Below are 23625 nucleotides of genomic sequence, written 5' to 3' on the forward strand. Positions count from 1 at the left end.
TGACAGATGCATACGTAGGACCAAAATCTGTAGGATGAGTAAAATGCTGGATTTCTGTCCTATAATATAAATACAATAAGCTATAAAAAGAAAACAAGCTAACTGAAGCTGTCACCTGGAGCTTATAGACAAAATAATCAATAATTAATAACAGCCCTGTTAGTGTACAAATGTGCAAAAACACTGATTATGTATTTAAACATGTCGACCTGTTGTAGTGACTCAGTCATCCTGAAGGAAACTAATTGTTCAGAGTGCTGTGAGGCCTTGCTGGCTAAGAGGCTGTGGGAAACACACACACACACACACACACACACACACACACACACACTCACTCTCTCTCTTGTGGGATTTTTCATTTCTGGCTGAGCTCTGTGCACCCACTGATCAGCCCCCTTCCTGTGAATGCGTTTCCTGGCGCACGTTGTGTCATTGCAGAACTCCCTCTGTAACTAAGGAGAATCTGTTCTTACACACTAACACACACATACACTAACACACACACTTGAACAGCAGGCTCTCGTCACTTGTTTTTGTTTCCTGGCTCCCCAGCTGCTCTGACCCTTCCCTCCCCTCTTTCTCTTTTTATCCGCTCTCCCTCTTGGTCCATTCCAGTTCTCTTCTCTCCTCCCTGCGGTTGTGAGTGTGTTTTTGGGTGAGCGATGTGTTGTTCGGTGGGTTTTGCCAGGTCTCTGGGCCTGGCCCTGCTGCCTCTGGCCCTCTGCTGTATCGTGGCCAACCTACTACTGCTGTTTCCTATGGGAGAAATCGATTACGTCCAGCAGGATCGTCTTGCCAGCTACATCTGGTACTTTGGTGGACTAGGAGGAGGGGGACTGCTGGTGAGTAAAAAACTGGATTTATGTTCTAATTGGAAAATGAAGACCTCTGTTAGTCTGGTTAGATTAGTCAAGATTTCTGGATGTGGTGGCATCTCAACAGGTGTCATATTTAAAAAGAAAGACAACCAAAAAACACCTAAAAAAGACACCACAAAGACAACATTGAATCCAACTGTTTTTAGTTTTTTTTTTATCATAATCAGTCATCAAGAAGTAGATTTTAGACAAAACTCTGATAATCATTGGTACATATGTGGTACACATCTCCATCCATTTTCTGCCTGGGGTGGGATGGGATCACCATTGCTACAGTGTGAGCTTGGTGTACGGACTTGGCATTTTACAAATTAAAATATTGAATAAAGTTCACAATCTGTATTCATGTCAGGATTTGAACATTTATTTCTACATGACGTAAGTGTTGAACATTCATAAAGAAAAATGTGTATATGCTGTTATTGAAGTCATTTTTCATGTGTCTGTTTAACTAGACCATAACTTTCATGTGTATTTCCTCATGTCATACAATGTATAATTTCTCTCAATGTATATAAAGTATTTTATGATACTTGACTGATCATAAAATATCACCAAAATAACGAATAAAGGGAAGTTGTGTTTACAAGAATGGAAAGCATCGGTGCAATGTGGCAGCATCTTTCCAAATAAGTTATCTGATTGGATTATCTTGCCTGGCAGAGGAGGATAAAACAATGTGGATGTAGGTTTAACTGAGGTCGCTGGCACCACGTGGTGGAGAGAAATTCACTGAAACGAAAAGTAATGAGATTCACTTTCCATCTGAAACCAAAGCTAATTGTTTTAACCAGATTTTTCCCATTTAAACTAAAATGAATGAGATCCTTTGACTCTATTTGAGCCATGTGACACTAAAACTCTGCAGTGAAAGTTACTTTTAAAGCCACATTCACTCAAGACTCGTATCACTCCCCTTCGTCCCTTATTCAGTGGTGGTGCCTGCTGGTACATGTGTGTGCTATTATTTAGACTAAAGTCTTTTTTTCTTCAGTTCGTGTTTGCTATATTGGGCTGATGCTGATCCAGACTCATTTCTGCTTTAACTAATCCATTTGATTTCTTGATATCTGCACGCAGCATAACATTTTGACTCCCAAAAACACAAATTAAGACCCAAAAGATTATTAAAAGTCACTTGTTTCCCCTTCAGCACCATTCATTCTAAGTGTGTTTGCGGTTGTTCATTGAGAACAATGGAGTGTAGTGTTGAATTCGCAGTTAATCCGTCTGCTCTACATGCTGCTGATCTGATGGGTTAATGCTCTGACAGCAGAAAGGAGCTGTTCTTTTAGTTTGGTTTGCAGGAGGAACAGAGCAGTGTTTTCCCAGACAAGATTAAGCTTATCGACTAGAGGAGCACTTGTGTTGGATACATAAATCTTCACTCTTTAAAATATTTAGATTATTTTGTAGTTTGTTTTTAACATGTACAGGTGAGAGGAAAAGGTTTCTATGACTGTGCTAGAAAAATAAATTAGTAAAAATGTGTCTTTTTCCACAATAACAGTGAAAGCAGTTCTCTGCTGCTCATTTTAGAGTTTCTCATTGAGAAGAAAAACAATGTTATTATCAATGTGTGCATACATTTGGTGCAAAGCTGTTAAAACGATCAAAAGGTACACCATTGTTAGAAAATCTTTATTTATAGAGCTGATGAATCAGCTGGGGAGAGACGGGGACCAAGGCGAGCATTTAAAAACCGGAAGAGGATGCAGAACAATGATGTGAGGAATTATGAAGTCGTTGTTGAGTTATGAAGTTGATTTATGAGAGAGACGTCTGAGCCTTAAAATGTTCCTTTCACATCCTCTAAATCCTGGGACTTCAACAGAAGGTATGCGACCCCTAGGGGGTCCTCAGAGTTACTGCAGTGGGGCTGCACTGTTAAGTGTTTTTTGGGGAGTTTTTTTAATTGAATACACATTAACATGAATCAAACATATCATTGAATAAACTAGCCTATGCGTCACAAAAATCTAAAAATACAATATCGATACGTTACACTGATGATTGGCTATCAATGAATTTTGTGCAATCATCTGAGCTAGCATAGAGCTAGCATAGATCATTTCCTGCCGATGTTTCACAATAAAAGTGAGGGGATCGTGCCTGATGTGAACTATGAAGGAACTTTGTATTAACAAAGTGGAGCAGCTCACAGAACAGGGAGGCTTGATGGTACAATGATATCAGAGATAAAGGCCCCCTGTCTCAAATAATGGCTTAGAGGTTGCTCTAGTTGAATTAATGAGGAATAAACAGTAGTTATTTTGTGTTGAGGTTAGTCTGTACATGATCGCGTTGAGCCTCTCTGCAGGCATGTAGAGCTACCATGGAACTGTGTTCATCCTGGAGATTTTCATACATGAATTCAATCAAATGAAATGTTTTCTTTTGTCTGAGATTACATGAGATTACTCCATACTGTCCATAGTTTTTCCACTTTGCGCTTTTCCTTACTTTGTGCGACGACACCTCAGAGTCAAAAAGCAAACTGAACTCCTCTGAGAGAAATCTATCTTTAGCTCCCTCCCTTCCTCTTTCTCGCTCTTCCTCCCTCCTCTTTCCTCTTTTCCTTTCTCACTGTGCACTTCCCTTGTCAGTCCCTTCTGTGCCTCTACTAAAAGATAGCATTTTTAAGAGGACATCCAGGATGTGTATGTTACTTTGCCTGTGATCTTTGTCTGCGTGTGTGTGTATGTGTATGTGTGTGAGTGTGTAAGACCTTGGGAACTTCCTCCCCTCTGTTAGGATGTCATTTAAAGTCCTTGACCACTTGGAGAGAGACGAGAGCAGAGGAAAGAAAAAAAGAGGAAAAAGGAAGGGAGGGAGGGAGGGATAGTAAAACAGTATAATCCTGAAACTGCGCTGTACTTAAGCTGCTGATACACAGTACAGACTGCACTGTTTTGTGACCAGTGCTCTTGTTTGACCACTTGTATTGTCAGGATTTATTGATATATCTTTCATAAATGATATTTAATCTGCTCAATCTATATGCTATTTGTTGACTGTTTATTATACAGTATTTAGAAGATTTAAGCAAAGTAAAAGTTTATGGTTCCAGGAGGATAAATGAATTTGGTGATCTTTTTATGCAGTTTAGGATATCTTTAAATCTCATTTCTGTGTTAATGTGAACATATTTAAAGAGGGCTGAGCATAGCTGTGTCAAAAAAACAACTTCCTGTTTACTGTACTGTGGACTATATTTACCCTCCGCTGTGTTATTTGATATGCTACATACTACATTAACATGTGTTAGCATTCCATTCAAAGCACAGCTAAGTCCAGTAAAAGTCTGAGTACAGCTGATGCTGCCTGCTGGAAGTCGAGACACACTGTGAAGCTGAACCTGGCTGAGTCTAAAATGTCCCAAAATGTCCCCACCCAGACATGACAGCCACTGACCAGATATGATAACAATGTGGCCTTTACACTGGCAACGCTCTCAGTCCAAAGTTGACTTTTTGTGCGCCACTAGTGGTAAAATATCAACTAACGAAGTTGTTTTTCCTGTTTTAATTGATCCAACATGTGATTCTTGTGTGCAGTGAGCATTCAGGCCTCATGTTTCGTGTATTCTAACACTTTTAACAGGGGCGATGATTGACAAAATGGATAGTAGGTGCTGTATGTCGAAGACTTGACCTAGTGATACAGATGGGGTACAGGCACAGATGGTCATATTAAGTGGGAAATAACTGTATTAATATTAAATATCCCCATTAACTGCCAGCAAAGATAAATCAATAAGTCCTTGTACTAAAATGTGACGTAGCTTTACCGTCTACATTTCAATATGCATAATTTCCCTAAAATAATTATTGGAATAATTTTGGATAATTTCATTTTCTGTGCTTCCAGATGCTGATTCCAAGTGTGGTCTTCATCACTTTGGGAAAATGTGACTGCTGCTGGAATGAGAGCTTGATGGTAAGAGACTTACCAATCAGTAACACTCAACATCACAACACAAAGTCCTATACTATGCTGTTGGATACTATACTATGTTGGATTAGTGCAGTGCTTTCACAATGATCTTTCCCTTCAGGTAATAAACAGATAATTGTATTTAAAGGGTAAGTGTGTAGGAATTATTGACTTCTAACGATGAAGTTGCAGATTGCAACCAACTGAATAGTACCCGCCTCACCCTTCCTGTCCAAGCGTGTATAGGTGAAACTATGGTGGCTGCGAAACATGTGAACAAGACGAAAGGCTCCTTAAGAGCCACTGTTGGCTGCTTTAGACCCACTCCCTCTGTAGATAAAGGCTAATTTATCATTTATTATCATTTTAAGGTAACAAAAACATAACAAGGTCATCATACACTAATGAAAATGTAGCTTTTCCTTTAATATTAAATTCCATTTCTTCCATATTAATAAACCTCTCTAAATCTTACACACTGGGAAAGTCCTTCCTGTTTGCGACACACACACACACACACACACACACACACACACACACAAACATGCTCTATTTTTCAGTTTCAGTTGCTCTTAAATCAAAATATCAGGCTTTTTTTGGCCAGAAATATATTTCACTTTCTGTAACTCTTTATAGTGTTTCTATTTTTTTCTCATTACTTGGAGAATAATACTGTACAGTTGTCATTATGCCAGCTAACACTGTGTCCTTATGAGGTGGAATGCTAATGCTAATCCAGCTGACAATTCAACAAGGGCCCCTTTGTTGGTTAACACTCAACACAGTAAGCTTGGCTCACACCACTCGAGCAGCATGCACAGCTGCAGTCTTGTATGTGTGTGTGTGTGTGTGTGTGTCTGTGCATCTCTAGCAGCTGTCTCTGTAACTCCGCTTACATTTATACAGTCACAAAGACACCCGAACACATGCACATTCTTTAAAATCTCTTGTGTTTGTGTGTTGCTCTCCAGATGTGCGGGTCAGTGTTGGCAGCTGTCGTCGGCCTGCTGGGGTCTGCCTACTGCTTCGTCATATCAGGGTTTATCTTGGTGCAGGGTCCCCAGTGCTTCACCTCTAAGGGATGGTCGTATCCCTTTGCAAACCAGGGGGGCAGGTAAGGAGATGTGTAATGTGTGTTTGGTGGCATGAGGGCATAAATGTAAATTTATTCAAATTTAATTAATTTAGTCTAGTCCACATGAGACATCTTGAAATGGCTTTTTTTGTCCAACCAACAGTCCAAAATTCAAATTTACAGTTATGTAAACAGAGAAAAAATAGTACATTTTTCGTATTGTACATAAATGACAAATTATTAAAACTGGTGGTGACTGATCAATAAGTCAGTTGTAGAACTTACTACACTTGTTTGTTCTAGTGTTTTCTGTTGTGCAATTTGTGTAACACTAGTGCCACCTCAGGTACAATCACAACAGGCTGATTCAGGAAAATTAAAAGTTTGGTGTGTGTGTTTTTTTTTAATCAAACGTGCTTCATGTATCAAGTAACATCACCGCTTCATGCTGTGTGCTATTTAACATTCACCAATGAAACAGATCTAACCATGGGTCAAAATCTGTGATGCACAACACATCGGCATCAGCTGCTTAAGGCTTTAAAATTAAATATTTAAATAAAGTAAATTTCAAATATGACGTGCACATGCATTGTCATTGTCACATGCAGGTCTGAAACTCTCGCAAAGTTACTATTTTTCAATAATCGCTCAGTGTTTGTTATGCGAACCAAATCACACTCCTTCAACACTACAAATTTAAATACACATCTTTTAGAGCAACTATCTTTTTTTATATATATTAATATATATAATATATATATTATATATATATATATATATATAGGAAATAGTAAGTGATCTCTATATCGATATAGTCTATAAGAATACGTCATAATAGGCGAGGATAATACACAACAAGGTTCCCTAACATGGTAAACAACAGACTTTGCTTCCACCTTATTTGTTATTTTTATATATCATCAGACTTGTTCTGTGTTATTATGTCATTTAAGTTATCAGTGTGGACAGACAGCTCCTTCATTATTATTTCTGCACAGATTATATCTCACTCTGTCTGTGACTGACTCTTTATTGATCTGATATCTCTCTGCGTTCCAGGTATCTCTTACAGCCAGATACTTGGTCAGGCTGTCTTCAGCCAGTTCATATTGTGGAGTGGAACGTGACTCTGCTGTGTCTGTTACTGGGCTTGGCTGTGCTGGAGTTCATCATCTGTCTCTTGCAGCTGGGAAACGGTTTAGTCAATGCTGTCTGTCGGCCCTGTTGCTATAAGCAGGAGTATAGTCTTAATGCTTAGATAAACACAGATGTATGTAGACTCACCTGCAGAGACACAAGAGCATGAGCAAAGTCACACATTCAACACAGGACATTAACTGCCACATACATATGGGGAAGTTTGCACACACCATTGTTTGTGTGTGTGTGCATGAATACAATGCAACCTTTCTACTTAACACATGCAGCCTCATGGACAGCCACGTCAATGTAACCAATATATTCTAAAGCTTTTAGTTTTCCCTGTTAAAGTGGCAAAACTTACGACTCAGTCATCGATGATGATTAGTTTTTCTGGTGCAGCAAGTCTCAACATTTCACAGCCAACAGATTCGATTAGTCCATAATACTGTGGGTGGTGTGTGTGTGTGTGTGTGTGTGTGTGTGTGTGTGTGTGTGTTCTAAATACTTTCTACCTGGTGAAAGGAGGCTAAGTGAACCAACTTGTACACATGATAAAGACAAAGTAGAGCAATAATAATAATACAATAATAATAATGATGATGATGTATATGGGATAGTAGATTTCACTGAAGTAATTGCACAGCTGTCACACAACATTGTGAACGAAATGAAGTGTTCATGTGCCTGTTTGCTTTTTTTAAGAGGATAAAGACACGTGTTTTTATACTTGAGAGACAACTGTTCACTTACTTTATGAAATCTGCATTCTTAATATCAAGGTGGCTCATTTTCTATTCAACATTATTACCTTATATACCTTCATAAAGCCAACAACTACACTGCATTTGCATTGCATAAACAGAGGATATTTACAGAAATTAAATCAATGTATACTTACTGTAAGATGATAGCCATGTATTGTTTGATAATGTTGGAAATTGCATAAGCTCACTGTTGATGGTGTCCTTGCAAGAAGTGATTACTTTATGTTAGTTGTTCGTCAGCATCTTGGCTGACGGGATTCTCTTGATACAGCAGGAAGTGTCTATTCTGTCCTTTTCTTGTGGTTCCAACATTTATACACTGTGTTGTATCACATAACGGTTACAAACAGATTTGTGTGTGTTTGTACATTTGTTTTTTCATTTTCAGCGCATTCTGTTGTAAATTGTTTTCTTTGCGTCTATCAGATGCCAGATCAGTGTTAACAGACATTTTATATATATTTTAGTGACATATTTTTATAATGTATGTTTGTTTGTGCTGCCTTGAATAAAAGAAATGTTTCCACAAAGAAGCTGATTGTACAGTTGATCTTTGTTCGACCATAAACAGGTTCAAAGTTTTAGTCAGGACTTTCAGCAACAATACTGTGAAATCCCCAAAGATGAGTTGGTCAGAGGCAAACAGATGGGTCCACCTCCTCCAAACTGTTCCAGTAAATCAAATGTTTACATGAACTTATCTGCTGTTTAACCCTTCTGAAGGGTTCACACCCCTCCGCCGTGCAACCAGTTCTTTATTCCAGAGTTTGTCTGACATAAGAAAAAAAAAAGGTTTGTAGAAGTTGTCTCTCAGCCAAACATCACGTCACCAGCTCTTGTCCTGATGTCTCTGCCTCTCTTTGGGTTCTTTGCCTTACTAAAACTAACATCAGTCTTCCTAAATAATAACCTGTATCATGAAGTTGGTTACCATTACAACCGGCCTCTGTTAACACCGGGGTTCCCGTTTCGTTAGGACATTACAAGACACAGAATCAGAACCATGAAGTATTGAGAAATAACGCTCAGGTGATAGCACCCACAGGAAAAATCAATTACAGCGATTTTACAGAACACTTATAAATAAGTGTGGATAGCCTGGCTATAGTATATCTATATAATTTGTTTTGTAAACTCAGGAGGACTGTGACTGTGACTGTTTTATCAGTGATTAACTGATTGACGTATTTTTATTAGCTGACGTGACAGGTCAAAATGTTGCTATATACATGCCGACTCAGTGTGTTGTAATCAATTCCCGGATAAAAGGTTAGTCTTGGAGTTTCCATAGTTGCTATCTTTTGGGCAATATCAGGACCTAAATGAGCAAATGTGGCCTCTGACCCTGAGAAAATCAGTAGTCTTTCAATGATTGGCTAAACATGACTGCCCTAGATTTTTGGTTACATTTACACAATAACAGAAAATAGGATCATAGTACATACAGTATGTGTTTTTTTATATTTCAAATAAAAGTACAAAAGGACATGAACTCTGATGTGAATGTGATCTTCATCATATATCATATTTGGACATTCAATGGTGTGGATGATACGGAGTAAAATTTGGTTGGCTTACACCCTGTCTGCTGTCTGGTCAGTGACCCCTCTTTCCAGCTTGGCTGTACCCACCTAGTCTGTCAGCTGAGGGAGTATAAAGACAGACAGACAGATTTAAGTCACACAGGCTGACTGTCGCATCTGTCAGTTGTCTGCACTGTTTGTCTTCATCTTCATCTTCTGGATCATTGAAAAGAAATAAAGGTTCTTCTCCCTCTTTGGCACTTCTGCTGTGGACCTATTTGCAGCACTGTATCTTCAAAATGCATCGGCTGGGGTTAAAGGGAGCATTGCTGCTGTGTTGTGCAGCAGTATGCGTGTCTGGGATGACAAGAGAGTACTTCCTCAGGATAGAGGAAGTGTCTTGGAATTATGCCCCAAGTGGGATGAACGTCATTCAAAATCGCACACTGGATGAGGATGAGTAAGTAGAAGCACAGTATTGTCTTGATTATGTTGGTGTCAGGCAGGGAGTCTTAACTGTCCTGGAGGTTATCTAAAATTGTTACCAAGAAGAGACACCATATCTCTCCTGTGTTGGTCTATACTATAATCTCAGCCCCAGCCTCTACTTCACCTTTCTCAGTTTCAAGTTGCTACTCCACTACCATCAGAAGTCATCAGTCATACTGACCAATTACAGCTTTCCGATACAGTCTCGCCATTAAAATGCCTGGATGTTTATGTAATTTAGGTCCAATTTTTTTTTACAGTTGCTTTTTCCACTAATCCTTTTTATTAATATTATTAGAACTACAATCAGTGCTGTTGGGTTTTAAAAAAACATGTCCAAAATGTCTTTTTACTACAAGAACAATAGCCTTATTTTTAGGTTTATAGATCAAAGAGTTTTCAAATGGTTTATGTAACGTTTCTGTGTATTGTATTTAATGCACATTTTGTGCAAAGTACTTTTGGATTTTCACCAATTTAATCAGTATTTATGTTTTGTTTGATTTGTTTTGTTTTTTTAAGTTTTCTATTATATTTCTATTTTTATATTTATGTCTGTAAAAGTGTTATTAATAATAACACCAATAGTTTGACTTGATTTGAAACATGCATATATGAATATTTAGAATAGATTCTTTGCACAATCACTATATATACTCTCATTTCTATATTACAAATATAGAAATCGGATTAAGATAGCAGTGTTTCTCATTTTGTTTGCATATCTTATTACGCATTATTATTATAAGTCCTTAGATACAGTTATGAATGTGTGCGTGTCTCCTGATGACTGCCTGATCTAAATCATCAAGTCAATAAAAATGTTTCCCCCATAGACATGTTAATGAATAACTCACATGACATTTTGACATGTCACAGGAGGAAAAAGCGCAGATGGAATTCTATTGACCTTCTTGGTAAAGCCCTATTTCACACCAGACCTGCCATGGCACGTCACAGCAGGAAAAGCACAGGTTTAGTTGTTATTTGGCTTGTTCCATAGTCCTCGTATTGTGTATGCTGGCTCACTGTCAAGATGTCTTGGGACACTTAATGGAACTGAGCTGCTGTTGACAACTTATGCTGTCTTTTTCTTTTTTTTTGTTATGTTCTGCACAGCAAGTAACTAGATATACTTTACCAAATACAGGAATTTAAAATATTTTCATCTATAATAGACACACACACATATCTCATTCTCTCACTCTGTCTCTAGGCATGCCTCAGTCTATTTAAAAAGAGGGCTCCAGCGAATCGGCCCCACCTACAAGAAAGCTGTGTATAAGCAGTACAGTGACGGCACCTACAGGACAGAGGTGACTAAGCCGGACTGGCTGGGCTACCTGGGGCCGCTGTTGATGGCTGAGCAGGGAGACACAGTTATTGTCTACCTGAGGAACGCGGCATCCAGACCTTACAGCATCCACCCACATGGACTGAACTACAGCAAGGGCCATGAGGGTGAGGAATTAATGAACTGAAGCATTAATCGGTGCATTAGACTTCAAAGTCTGATAGATTTGTGACTTTGTGTTTGTTTGCTTTTGACTGTCTCTCCAGGAGCATTATACCCAGATGGTACTGGTCCAGAGCTGAAGCGTGATGACTCAGTGGCTCCTGGTGCAACAGTGAGATATGAGTGGACCCTCGCAGACAGCCACAGCCCAACAGCAGAGGACAGCAACTGCATGACCAGATTCTACCACTCCCACGTCAGACCAGTAAAAGACATCAACTCAGGGCTGATAGGACCCCTCATTGTCTGCAAGAGAGGTACTGGACATTGTTTATTGACCACAGTAATGCTTTCTATGATGACCACCGATTCATAGTGAATTATAATGCATTTATAATGCTTTATGACAACACTCATGAACACACAATGCTTTCTGATGCACTATATGAACAATCATGAAGTATTATAGATGTGACTTATAACTTCAGGTCTCCTATAGATGCTCTTGAGTAGTTATAAATTAGAGGTTGACTGATGGAGCTTATAACACACTATGATAACCTATACTCACCTATACACACATCTCAACAATCAAGGCATAAGTCATTAAGCATTATGGATCCATTATAATTTTTTATGAATGCCCCTGAAACACACAATATATAGATATGGTCCTTACTGAGAAAAAATTATAATTTTAACATTCAAAAACTGTGTGGGTCTTGTTTGATTAGATTTGATTGTCACTGATGTGATGTTGCTAAATCCTGATTGGTGCATTAAATTCAAGTATGTGACATCCCCTTTTCCTAACTGACGCCCACCCCACCAGTTTGGGATGTTTATGTGGATTAACCTGTCAGTACATCAATGCACAAATCCTAAAATGTCTTCTCCTCTCACCTGTAGGAACTCTGGACATACATGGAGACAGTTCAGGAGACTATCTGTATGCTCTGCTGTTCATAGTGTCAGATGAGAACTTCAGCTGGTACCTGGATGAAAACATCAGGACGTACATCACATATCCTGCCAGAGGCTTGAAAGAAGATGAAGATTTCATTGAGAGCAACAAAATGCATGGTCAGAGGGAGCATCCACATCCACATACACATCCACATCCACATCCACATACACATACACATACACATACACATACACATACACATCGATGTACAAAAACCATTAACTTTGAGTGTGCGTTGCAGGTATAAATGGTTTCCTGTACGGTAACCTGCCCGGACTGAGCATGTGTCAAGGCAACAAGATCCACTGGCATATGTTTGGCTTAGGCAATGAGGTAAACATTATTATTATTACTAATTAGAATATCTGGCGGAATATGCATACTTTAAAATAGTTTTTGCAATACATGTCTCACATTTTAGAAAAGTCTCTTTCCTTTTTTGAGTGTGCAGAGAGTCTAAGTTAAAGAACATAACTAACATAGAATAGCCTGTTGATTAAACAGTTTAAGGAATTAGATAATGAACTCAAGAGTAAATTTAGGGGGGTGAGGGGGTGCCTCGTCCCAACCTTGTCGAAGCAGAGGGCCACAATCTCAAACTAGTCATGTCTTGGTGTGAGCTACAAACACAGAGGGTAAACCCAGCTTGAATGTTATCTATCTACAACAGGTGGACATGCATTCAGTTCATTTCCATGGCCAGATCCTGACCACGCTGAACCACCACACAGACACAATCAGTCTTTTCCCCGGCACCAGCGCTACAGCTGAAATGGTGGCTGACAATGTCGGACACTGGCTGCTGACGTGCACTGTCAACGACCATTTGATGGGTGAGCTCACATCCTCCATTCTTGATAAAAGGCTGATGATTTCACAGAGATCATGGAGTTTGATCTAAGACTTTCTGTCGCTGGATAATTATTTAATTGGTTTAATATGATTTTTTCATGGATTTGCCCAGCTGGAATGCAGGCTATATTTGAGATCAAGAAGTGTTTCCCCAACGTCCACAAACCCCGGCCACACGGGGCGGTCAGACAGTACTTCATTGCTGCAGAAGAAGAAGTCTGGGACTACGCTCCTACCCTGCCTAGTGATGGGTTGGTTACTCTATACACACACACTCACACACACACAATCGTTTTGATGTTCCTATAAGAGAACTATTCCATTAATAAGTTGTATTTGTGTGTCTAGTGAGGCAGACTTATTTGTGACCAGAGGTCGAAACCGTATTGGAAGCCGCTATAAGAAGGCTCGTTATGTGGAATACACTGACAACACCTTCATGACAAAGATGCTGCGCTCCCAAGAGGAGCAACACCTTGGAATTCTGGGTAAGCCTTTTTTTAGTTAGAGATGCTCTGGGTGCAGGAATAAAGTCATATCTGTACACCCAAAATATTCTGTATCAATACAGATTTGCTCATAGTCCTTTGAAATAAATTCACAACTCTGTCTGTGCTTGTGTTTATTTATGTCCATCCATGTCTCCAGGTCCTGTGCTGCGAGCTGAAGAGAAGGATACTATCAGGGTGGTGTTCAAGAACAAAGCCAGCCGTCCGTACAGCATACAACCACACGGTGTTCAGTACAGTATAGAACAAGATGGGACAGTCTATCACAATGAACTAGAAGGTTAATACATGCACATAAAACACATACTCTTATCAGTGTCCTTGATTATGCATGAAGAGCTCCATCATGGTTTTTTTTATGTCTCCATCTTTCCTCCTCTACACTTCTCTCTCCTCAGAGACCTACACGGAAAAGAAACTGCGGGAGCTAAAAAAGCAGCCAAGTGAGTTAAACCCTGAATTACTGTCTAAGTTAACACACATCAAAGTAAATCTCCCTATCACAATAATGCTGTTTCTTTATATAAATGTTTGTATTCAGGAGTGGTGACCCCTCCGCCAGCTGCTCTGGTCAGACCTGGGACTGTGCACACCTATGAGTGGACAGTGCCAGTGGGTGCTGGTCCAGTCCGGGGGGAGGCTGACTGCCTGACCTATCTGTATTACTCTGGAGTGGACCCTGTTAAAGACACTAACTCTGGACTGGTTGGACCACTCCTTGTCTGTCGACTTAGCTCTCTGAAGAAAGGCGAACAGGTGAGAAGAGAGTGTTGGAAACTAAATGTAAACTTTGTCGATGTAAACAAATTATTATTTGTGACTTGGATTAATATGACAGATGATCACATGATAAAAAAAATCAGGTTCCGCCCCATTGAATCTGATATTTTTAGTTCGGATTTGTGGGATATTTTAATTATATGTGGTCCTAAATCTGATACACATCCGGTTTGTGGTAAAATGATCTCAATATAAACAGTGATATCAGAAATATTGAGACATTTTATCACTTAAATGTAACAAATGTGAAGGAGGACAGCCACTAAGGAGATCTGTGATGGCTGGATGGGCCACAGAGGAATCTTAATGGAAAAGATGAATCTGACAACTCAAGAAGTGATCATGGCTACATATTGGGTGCATATACATAACTGTAATTAAAGTGGATGTAATCAATATTGTTTTTATTAACAATGGATCACATGACTACATGAGGAATGCCTGCACACTTACTTCATGCCACTTAAGTCTTTGTCAGATCAAAATGTTTGAAATACATAATATATATAATTGAATTTATATAGCCTACTCATTTTTTCTTCGACCTCAACACACTTATTTGTCCATCCATCCATTTTCCACAACAGCTTATTCTTATTAGGGTTGGACTCATCCCAGCTGACATTGGGCGTGAAGCGGGGTACACCCTGAAGTTCATTACAGGGCAACTGGACAGCTGTTCATGCTCACATTCACACCTACGGGCAATTTAAAGTCACCAGCTAACACACATGTCTTCGGCTGTGGGAGGAAGCTGGAGTACCTGGAGAGAACACACTCAGACATGAACACTCAGAACATGCAAACTCCACACAGGTTCATACCAGGAACCTTCCTGCTGTGAGGCGACAGTGCTAACCACCCACACATATTATATATATATAACATTTTATGAAAAAAGAGGTGTAGACCTTATTTTTGAACATAATTTCGAGATTTATTCCATAATTATATTGTGTATAGTATAGTAATAGTTGTGGTATATATGATATAATGTGTATATTGATATTTTGAAGTGTGGCTTTTCTCTTCAGTATAAAGGCTATAGATTGTGTGTATAGATCCTGATATCACAGAGGAAGAACTTTAACCAGCTTCTAGTTGTATCAGTACATCGTGGCTTACAATGTCCTCTCCTTTTGTCTCCTTTCTCCACATGTAGAAAAACTACAACAAAGAGTTCCACCTCATGGCCACAGTGTTTGATGAGAATCTGAGTTGGTATCTGGATGACAACATCAGGACCTTCACCACTGCTCCCACCACTGTTAACAAGGAGGACGAGGGCTTTATGGAGAGCAACAAGATGCACGGTGCGTAAAAAATACACATCCACACACTGATCACTGATCACAAAGCTTTGAAGTCACAGAGCTGTGTGATTCCTCCTTCAAATTTTTGAGATATTATTTATTTCTCTCTTTCAGCCATCAATGGGTTTGTGTATAGGAACCTCCCAGGCCTGACCATGTGTAAGGCGGATAAAGTGACATGGCACCTGTCAGGAATGGGTTCAGAGTCAGACATCAACAGCCTTTACTTCCAGGGAAACCGCTTCATCTACCGCCAGAACAGACGTGACTCCATCAGCGTCTTCCCTCACATTTCACACACTGTCACTATGGAGCCAGACAGCATGGGTATGCATCCGTCTCTAAAGCCGCCAAGTGTTGCTTTGACTTATTGGCAAAATTCTAACATATGAGTAGAGTAAGGATATCATATTTTGTTAGGAATGGCAAAGTCTTTTTCATATTTCTGTTCTTGTCTCTGATGCCTGAAGAAATACAAGTTAGAAGATTGTAATGGCCCTTTTATATAGGATGGTGGGGCTCTACTTGCTCAGGGACTGTAGATGTAAATGAAACAGTAGCTAAATCTATCGAACATTAAACCCTTTACCGTAACCATGATATCTTTACCATAAAACCAAGTCTTCAAAATGTTCTGTGAAGAACTTGAAAAGCTTGCACAGTCTAAAACTTCATTGATTTAAATATATATATAGATTTTCATGAAATTTACCACAGACCTTCAATATTAAGCCTGGTGTGTCTATCGTACATGTCTGTGTGTGTTGCAGGTCAGTTTGAAGTGGTGTCACCTACAGTGAACAATTATCGCGGTGGGATGAGAGCCAACTACACGGTACAGAAGTGCAGCATGTTTCAGCGTCAGGGCGAGATCATGCTCCATTCAAAAACATACTACATCGCTGCCATGGAAGTAAACTGGGACTACTCACCAAACCGCACCTGGGAGGCCGAGATGTTCCGAGGTCATGACAGGTACAGGACTACGGCCACTTGAACAGCATGAGCTGTATAGAGTAACACGGAGCTGATTCACCTGTTTTCTGATACAGTATGTTGTTCTAAAACCAAAACCTATAATGAATTAACGCTTTTATTAACAAGTATTGCCTGTGTAGACAAACCTTGATATACTTCAGTTTGTATCTAAAAACTATTAACAACACACCAATGAGCAACACTGTTGCACCAGGTGACACGCTCCTTTACCACCATGATACAACTGTATTTTATTTTTAATTCATCCATCATGCACTGTCAGCAGCTGTAAATACGCACTAGAGCACAAAATGTGGATTCATCCACAGCTAAAAGTAGTCATCAACAAGTCCACAATTACATCTACATTTCCCAGCTCTAATAATATAATATATACTGAAAAATGAAACTGAATGACAAAGTGCTGTGGAAACAGACAAAATCATCAGTTTGTGTGGAGTGATGAGGAGGTGACTTTCCTGAAACAATGAAATGAAACAAACGAACAAGTGTTGTATTTCCATCGTGTTTTCTACATTGCCTCAACGTTGCCAGTTTAACTAACACTTTTAACTGCACCCTCTTCTTATGGAGTGGTTTAATGGCAACCAAATGGAAAATGAATGAAACGCCCTAAATCCTATTTTTATGCATAACAGTAGTGGATGGAAATGTGAATTAATTTGCATTTTCTTTTGACGATTTTCTTGAAAATTATTGATATTGTTGGTATTGTATGGTTTGTATTTTTTCCATGGGATTCGTTGACAATCACAAAAATGTACTTACTTAACTTGAATCTACTCTCTGTCTTATTTTCAGTGATTATGTTTTTTTACTTTTATTTTTTTAACAAAACAGATTCATGGACATACACATTTAGATACAGATGAAAGCTCTACGTACTCAAACACATCCACATGTTGTTGCAGGGTAAACACGACATAGCCGCAAAAATAAGCCTGTCTCTCTCTCTCCCTCTGCAGTCCTGCTCCTGTCTTCCTGGATAAGCAGGGTGGGTTTATAGGCTCCCGTTACAAGAAAGTGGTCTACCGCCAGTTCACCAATGACAAGTTCACCACACAGGTGATAAGAACACCAGATATGGAGCACCTCGGCATTATGGGTAGGCTTTCAGAAATATACAAGGTGTGACTGTTAAGTAAATTTATATTATTATATTATTATTTATATTATATTATTTATGTTTGATGTAACTTTTTATTAAGCTTGATTGATCAAAAACACTTTACCCTTACCCAGGTCCAATGATCCATGCTAGTGTTGGTGACAAGGTGACGGTGGTTTTCAGAAACATGGCGTCCAGGCCTTATTCTATCCATGCTCATGGAGTCAAGACAGACACCCCTGATGTTCACCTCACAGCACCAGGTACAGGGACACAAGATATCAGAAGACAGGGAGGCAGACAATCAAGACCAAAATCCAAAATACTTCCTTTTAATTGTGCAACTAAAATGTCTTTCCCAGGTCAGACTCACACCTACACCTGGTTTGTTACAAAGAATACAGGACCAACCACAGAGCAAGAGGAGTGCTCTGTGTCAGCGTACTACTCCACTGCTGATGTTACCAAGGTATGCTAATACACACAATACACACACATGCACGTTCCCACACAAACACACACACACAAAAGCATTCACAAACTGATGTTGTCTCTCTGCCTGCTAGGACCTGTACAGCGGTCTGATTGGTCCGTTGGTGATCTGTCGTCGTAGCTGGAGCAGGTGAGCGTTTCCACACCTGCATATTACTACAGAACTGTATGAACCAGTTATTCAGTTCATGCAGTGCGTAGATGGCTTTTGATGTGTTTTTGTGCTGAATCACAAGTCTACTCACAAGTAGTACTGTAATACAATACAGTATGCAGTACGACATAACATAAATGCTAATGTGGCATACAATAAACTTCTAATTCCAGGACTTTTGGTGTGAATAAGGAAGTTGAAGAGTTTGCACTGCTTTTCCTGGTTTTTGATGAGAATGAGAGCTGGTAAGTAAAGAGTCCCTATACTCAACAGTTCAATCCACAAACCTTTGTGTTAGTATTTTACAGTTCCTACAAAAATGTTGACTGTGAAGTGTGCAACCAGAGACAGTTATACATTCACAGGGTCAAACCTCATTCTCCAATTTCTGTTCTTCTTATGCCTCGTTTTTCTAGTTTGGTTGAATAAGAGCACCATCTTTGTCCTCATACTGTACACAACACTGTCAGAATACACCGTAGAGTACTGTGTGTAGTGTTGATAACGTTTTGTAGTAATACCAGGAACAAAAGCTGCTGTAAATTTATGATTTTGGCAATATTTACACATTATTATTGATGCTATTATTCCAGGTATCTGGATGAAAACATCAGAACCCATATCCCTAACCCTCGTACAGACTTGAAGGATGAAGAAGCCTTTATAGAGAGCAACAAGATGCACGGTGAGATAAACACACACAAAATGAACTCATCGTTTTGACAGATGGGATCATTTTTGTGTTGCTTCATCTAAAGAAATGTCCTTAAATTCTCTTTCCAATATATATTTGTGTTTGTGTGCTTTTCAGCCATAAATGGTTATATGTATGGAAATCTGAATGGTTTGAACATGGAGGTGGGTACTAAGGTGTACTGGTACCTCATTGGAATGGGCACTGATGTGGACATACACACTGTACACTGGCATGGACACAGTGTGGAATACAAGGTAAATTACCTGCACAGCAACGCATACAAACACACTCTGATACACACAAATACCAACTCTTTTTTCTCTGCAGCTGGGTGGAGGTCCTCATCGGACTGATGTGTATGAGCTGTTTCCAGCCACCTTCCAGGTAAAACATAAAAACACTTAGCTTCAACTGATTTCAGTCGCCTTTTGCAACATTAAAGATGCTGCATGTTGCCTTTTTTTCGACTTGTGACCAGAGAATAATGTGATGTTCTTCGGTACTTCCTGTTCAGACGGTAAAGATGCGTCCTCAGTTTCCCGGTACCTGGCTGCTCCACTGTCACGTCACTGACCACATTAAAGCTGGCATGGAGGCGATGTATACTGTTACTGAGAAACGTAAGGGAACAAATGAAACAAATTCAGACAAAGAGAAATAGTCATGGAGGATAATGAGAATGCTGTTGGCGTAACATTTTTATTTCTCTTTGACAGCAAAGAAGTAAGGAATCTTTGGCTGAACACGTGAGGAAAACGGGACAGAAAACAGCAGAGACCGGATAAAACCTCAGTTTAATTGCAATTTCCCAATTCACTAAACTCTTACTTTGCAGGGATGATACAATTACAACTCAGAATAAAACATCACAGCCCAGGAGTCATTTTATATTAAAATATGCTTTTTTATAACTGTTCTTTGATATTTTCTAAATGGCATTGATTATGACTACTACAGAAAATAAAGAATTAAATTTAAAAGTTTCATATGACTCTTATGTGTGCCATGTAATGACAGCATTCAGGCATCAGGGTGCGCTATAGCCTGGCAATACAAGTTCATTGCACCTTGAGCAGAACTGCTGAATTTTGAAGAAACATAAAATCGATTATCACACTTACAAGTATGAACCCAAGAGTTCTGTAGTAGAAACCTGTTTCCACTGGCAGGTTACAGTCAGGGAGGGATGTCCTGATCAAGTCTTTATTGTCTGGAGTCCTGATTTCACTTGGTGAAGTGCCATATTGTCAACATCTGAGTTCATATGCATGTTGTCATGAAATGAAGTTGACCTTGAAAAAAAACTTTTTTAAAGCAAAGCAAAGTTATCACAAAGACAATCATGCATGGAATCATTTCAAATATTAGATTTTCCTGCTGTTTCCTTATAGAACTCTACCCACAAATCCAAAAACGCTCCCACAAGGGGCAAGACAATACTCTGCATTCAAAGCATTCTTTTCAAAATAGTATTTTGGATCCATCATTATTCATCATATGACACAACTTGTGTGCTCAATTTAAAACACTATAGAATGCATCAAAGTCCCTCGCTAGAGGAGAGGGAATATGTGCCCAGCCATAACCACCACAGTGTCGTTCATAACCATGCCACAACACCACCTGTCTCTGTACACACTACACAACACCCTCATTCCACCAAACCAGATAGACAGCCCAGAGCAGCCTCGGTGTGTTGGAACAACATCATTTTCCACCAGGCTGCCACAACTGGTTAAGCTAACACCCATGCTTTTCAGTAGTTTGTCTTCCACCATGTTTCTTTATTTCTCAAACCTGTGGAGTATTTTTCTGCCTGGAGATAGAAGGTAGATGAACTCAATCCCCATCTGGTATACCTCTTCTGCAAGCTATGGAAGATACGTGTGCATATATTAAAAGTAGAAACTTTTCTGGGCTGTATTCGCCATGCCTGGCAATATGTCACTACTGCTTTTCTTTCTATTATTTGCTGTTTATTCACACATATTCTACTTTGTGTTTGTTGCAGTGCATCTAGTACTTTGCGTCTAAAAAAAGAGATTTGACTCACATGATATACTTCTGTGACATATCAGCCTCTTGTCAGCACTGATGTGTGTATATAGATATAATTTTGTGAGGAGCTACTGTGCAGGTCAGCAACCTTCACCCTGTATGTTCGCATATGGCGTTGCACAGGTGAAGATTTCTTTCTGCAACCTTTTTTCATCTGTCTGAGTCCATATTTTCTACTAGTGCAACGTCCATTGAATACAAGCACAGCTGCTACAGCTACAAATATGTTCTGTTGTAAAAGTGCTGAGAGGTTTTCTACAGCAATATACCTTCATACTGCACAGTTCAGTCACAGTTATCCACACGTTTGTGTATTTTCTTGTGGTTTCTGTTAAATGAATTAAATATCTTGTGTTTTATCTATTTGCTTTGCTATTTGAGGTTGCAGTGCATTGCATGGCCACCTAATATTTTCAAAATATATCAGTGAAATGCACTGTTTTACTCTTTACAGTCCCTCTTGAGTTTGTTCTTTGTAGAAAGTGCAGCTACAATAAATGTGATAGACGAGCTCTCCTGGCCAATCAAAGAGCAGGATGTTGCTCTAACTAATGTAATGACTACCTTTAGTTCTGGCTGAATTGGTGCAAAGTGCATCCTAAACCAAGAAATCAGTGACTAATTTGTACCTTTTTATGGTGGATTTGAAGGTACGCTCTCATGAGAGCTTAAAAAGCGCATGTTACACTACATCTGTGAATCTATTTTTGAGTTTGACACAGACATCCCAGTTTCAGGCCCTGAATCAGCCGTGCAGTGTGCTGCTGAAACTAAATGCTTGTTCTGCTTCTGCCTGGACAGATGTATGTATACTCATCATCACAATATCATCCACTGTGCTCAGTAACAACAGAATCTCACCATCGTGTAAGTGAGCCATATTCTTCAGTTTATCCTCCTCTCAGCACATCCTTACTCACTCAAACAAGAGTTTAACGGTATTACAATATGCAAACATATCGGGTTATAGCATTAAACCTTTCACATTAAAACCTTTTATTTTTTCTTGTGTGGCAGCAACATGCTTCCGTAGTCTTGTACCCAATGACAGTAAAAAGAATGGACAGTGCTTAAGTGACACTGAAAATATGCACTGCTGGCTGCCTCCATGTTCTTCCGCTTCCCGGTCTAATCTAAAAATTGGCAAAGATGTGGATTCGACAGACCTGGGCTGGCCGAAGACGCCTGGGTGCTCTAATAGGCCATCTGTCATCTGCCTTAATATAATTTGAACAGGTGAGTTCTATAAATTCACCCTCACGTACAGTTGTTATGATCGTGGACATTACCTACAGAGACCAAAACTGTTTTTTGTACCAGGCTGTAAACATGTTTATTTCTGCTGTGAAGCTGGACACAGGGTTCCCACACCTTTTTCATGAACAAATTCAAGCACTTTTCAAGCACCTTCAAGCACCAGTTTTTCCATTTTCCAGCACCTTTAAATAGGTAGCCTACTAGTTGTTTTGCCATGATGGGAAGCGCAGCGGCCACTGTATGGCGATAATATATGGGTCTAATTAGCATTATTTCATATGGTGGTAGATTGACTGTTTTGATTTTTAACTCATTGTGAATTGGCTTGTATTCTCAGCTTGTGAGCGGTGTATTGTGTAACTACCATAGCGCAATAACAGTGACAAATAGACATCACACAAATTTCAAGCATTTTCAAGCACTTCACACAAAAATTCAAGCATTTTCACAACCTTGAAAACACTGAATTGAAATTCAAGCATTTTCAAGGAATTCAAGCACCCGTGGGAACCCTGTGGACATTTTAATATTCTGCAGCCAACCTCAAGTGGTCACTTGAGGTATTACAGTTTGTGGCACTTCCTTTCCCAGCCACTGAGGTTGCAGCTTGCACCAGAGATAGTACACATGAGGAGAGTAACTGTGCTGCTGCTGAGACAAGAGACAGGTCTCGACAAAGTTCATTTCCTCCTGCTTTATCTGAAAAACGTCTTTAGGTATGTATCATGTGAAAAATGAGTCCAGTCTTTTCTTCAGTGCCTCTGAGGAGAAATAATAAATAATAATCTCTCATAATCTGAGCTCACGGCTCAGCCACGTGACACAGAAACAGGAAGTGATGCTCTCTCATGTAAACAGTCTCTGTTGGTCTTGTGACCTGCAGATGAGGAAGCGGCGGAAACAACACAGCTGCTGTAAGTTCAATACTTTTCTTTTCTTTTCTTTTTTTTTTTTAACTTTTTGGAATAAAATAAATGCATCGATCTTCTTCCGTCGACAACTTCCTGTAACACTGCGTGAAAACTCGGACGACACACGTGTGGACAAAGACTCATCTTCTCTGCTTACTCAGGTGAGCTCTGTTGTCTCACAGTTACTGAGAGACACCTGACGTTGAACGGAGTTGCTCTCTCTGGAGATGTTGATAGATCACATCAGCTGATCTGCAACCA

The 23625-nt window shown here is 39.5% G+C and overlaps 2 protein-coding genes across 2 annotated transcripts; both read left to right on the forward strand.

The window, feature by feature from the left end:
• The first annotated feature begins 473 nt into the window (after window positions 1-473).
• tm4sf18 (transmembrane 4 L six family member 18) lies at window positions 474-8332 on the forward strand. Its single transcript, XM_010751933.3, has 4 exons — window positions 474-842; window positions 4749-4817; window positions 5786-5928; window positions 6952-8332. Exons 1-4 carry the CDS (start codon window positions 663-665, stop codon window positions 7148-7150), a joined length of 591 nt encoding a protein of 196 aa, XP_010750235.1. The 5' UTR covers window positions 474-662; the 3' UTR covers window positions 7151-8332.
• Window positions 8333-9472: 1140 nt separating this feature from the next.
• Window positions 9473-19920, forward strand: cp (ceruloplasmin). The gene is made up of 24 exons (XM_019261795.2): window positions 9473-9782; window positions 11028-11272; window positions 11372-11584; window positions 12177-12350; window positions 12476-12567; window positions 12905-13067; window positions 13199-13337; window positions 13435-13574; window positions 13735-13875; window positions 13994-14038; window positions 14137-14351; window positions 15538-15688; window positions 15803-16015; window positions 16459-16663; window positions 17653-17792; window positions 17930-18058; window positions 18158-18264; window positions 18362-18417; window positions 18615-18686; window positions 19035-19126; window positions 19253-19392; window positions 19466-19522; window positions 19653-19758; window positions 19855-19920. The coding sequence occupies exons 1-24, from the start codon at window positions 9622-9624 to the stop codon at window positions 19863-19865; spliced, it is 3207 nt and encodes a 1068-aa protein (XP_019117340.2). The 5' UTR covers window positions 9473-9621; the 3' UTR covers window positions 19866-19920.
• Window positions 19921-23625: the final 3705 nt, after the last annotated feature.

The sequence above is a fragment of the Larimichthys crocea genome, chromosome XVII (genome assembly GCF_000972845.2).
Source record: "Larimichthys crocea isolate SSNF chromosome XVII, L_crocea_2.0, whole genome shotgun sequence".
In the NCBI taxonomy this organism is placed as follows: domain Eukaryota; kingdom Metazoa; phylum Chordata; class Actinopteri; family Sciaenidae; genus Larimichthys; species Larimichthys crocea.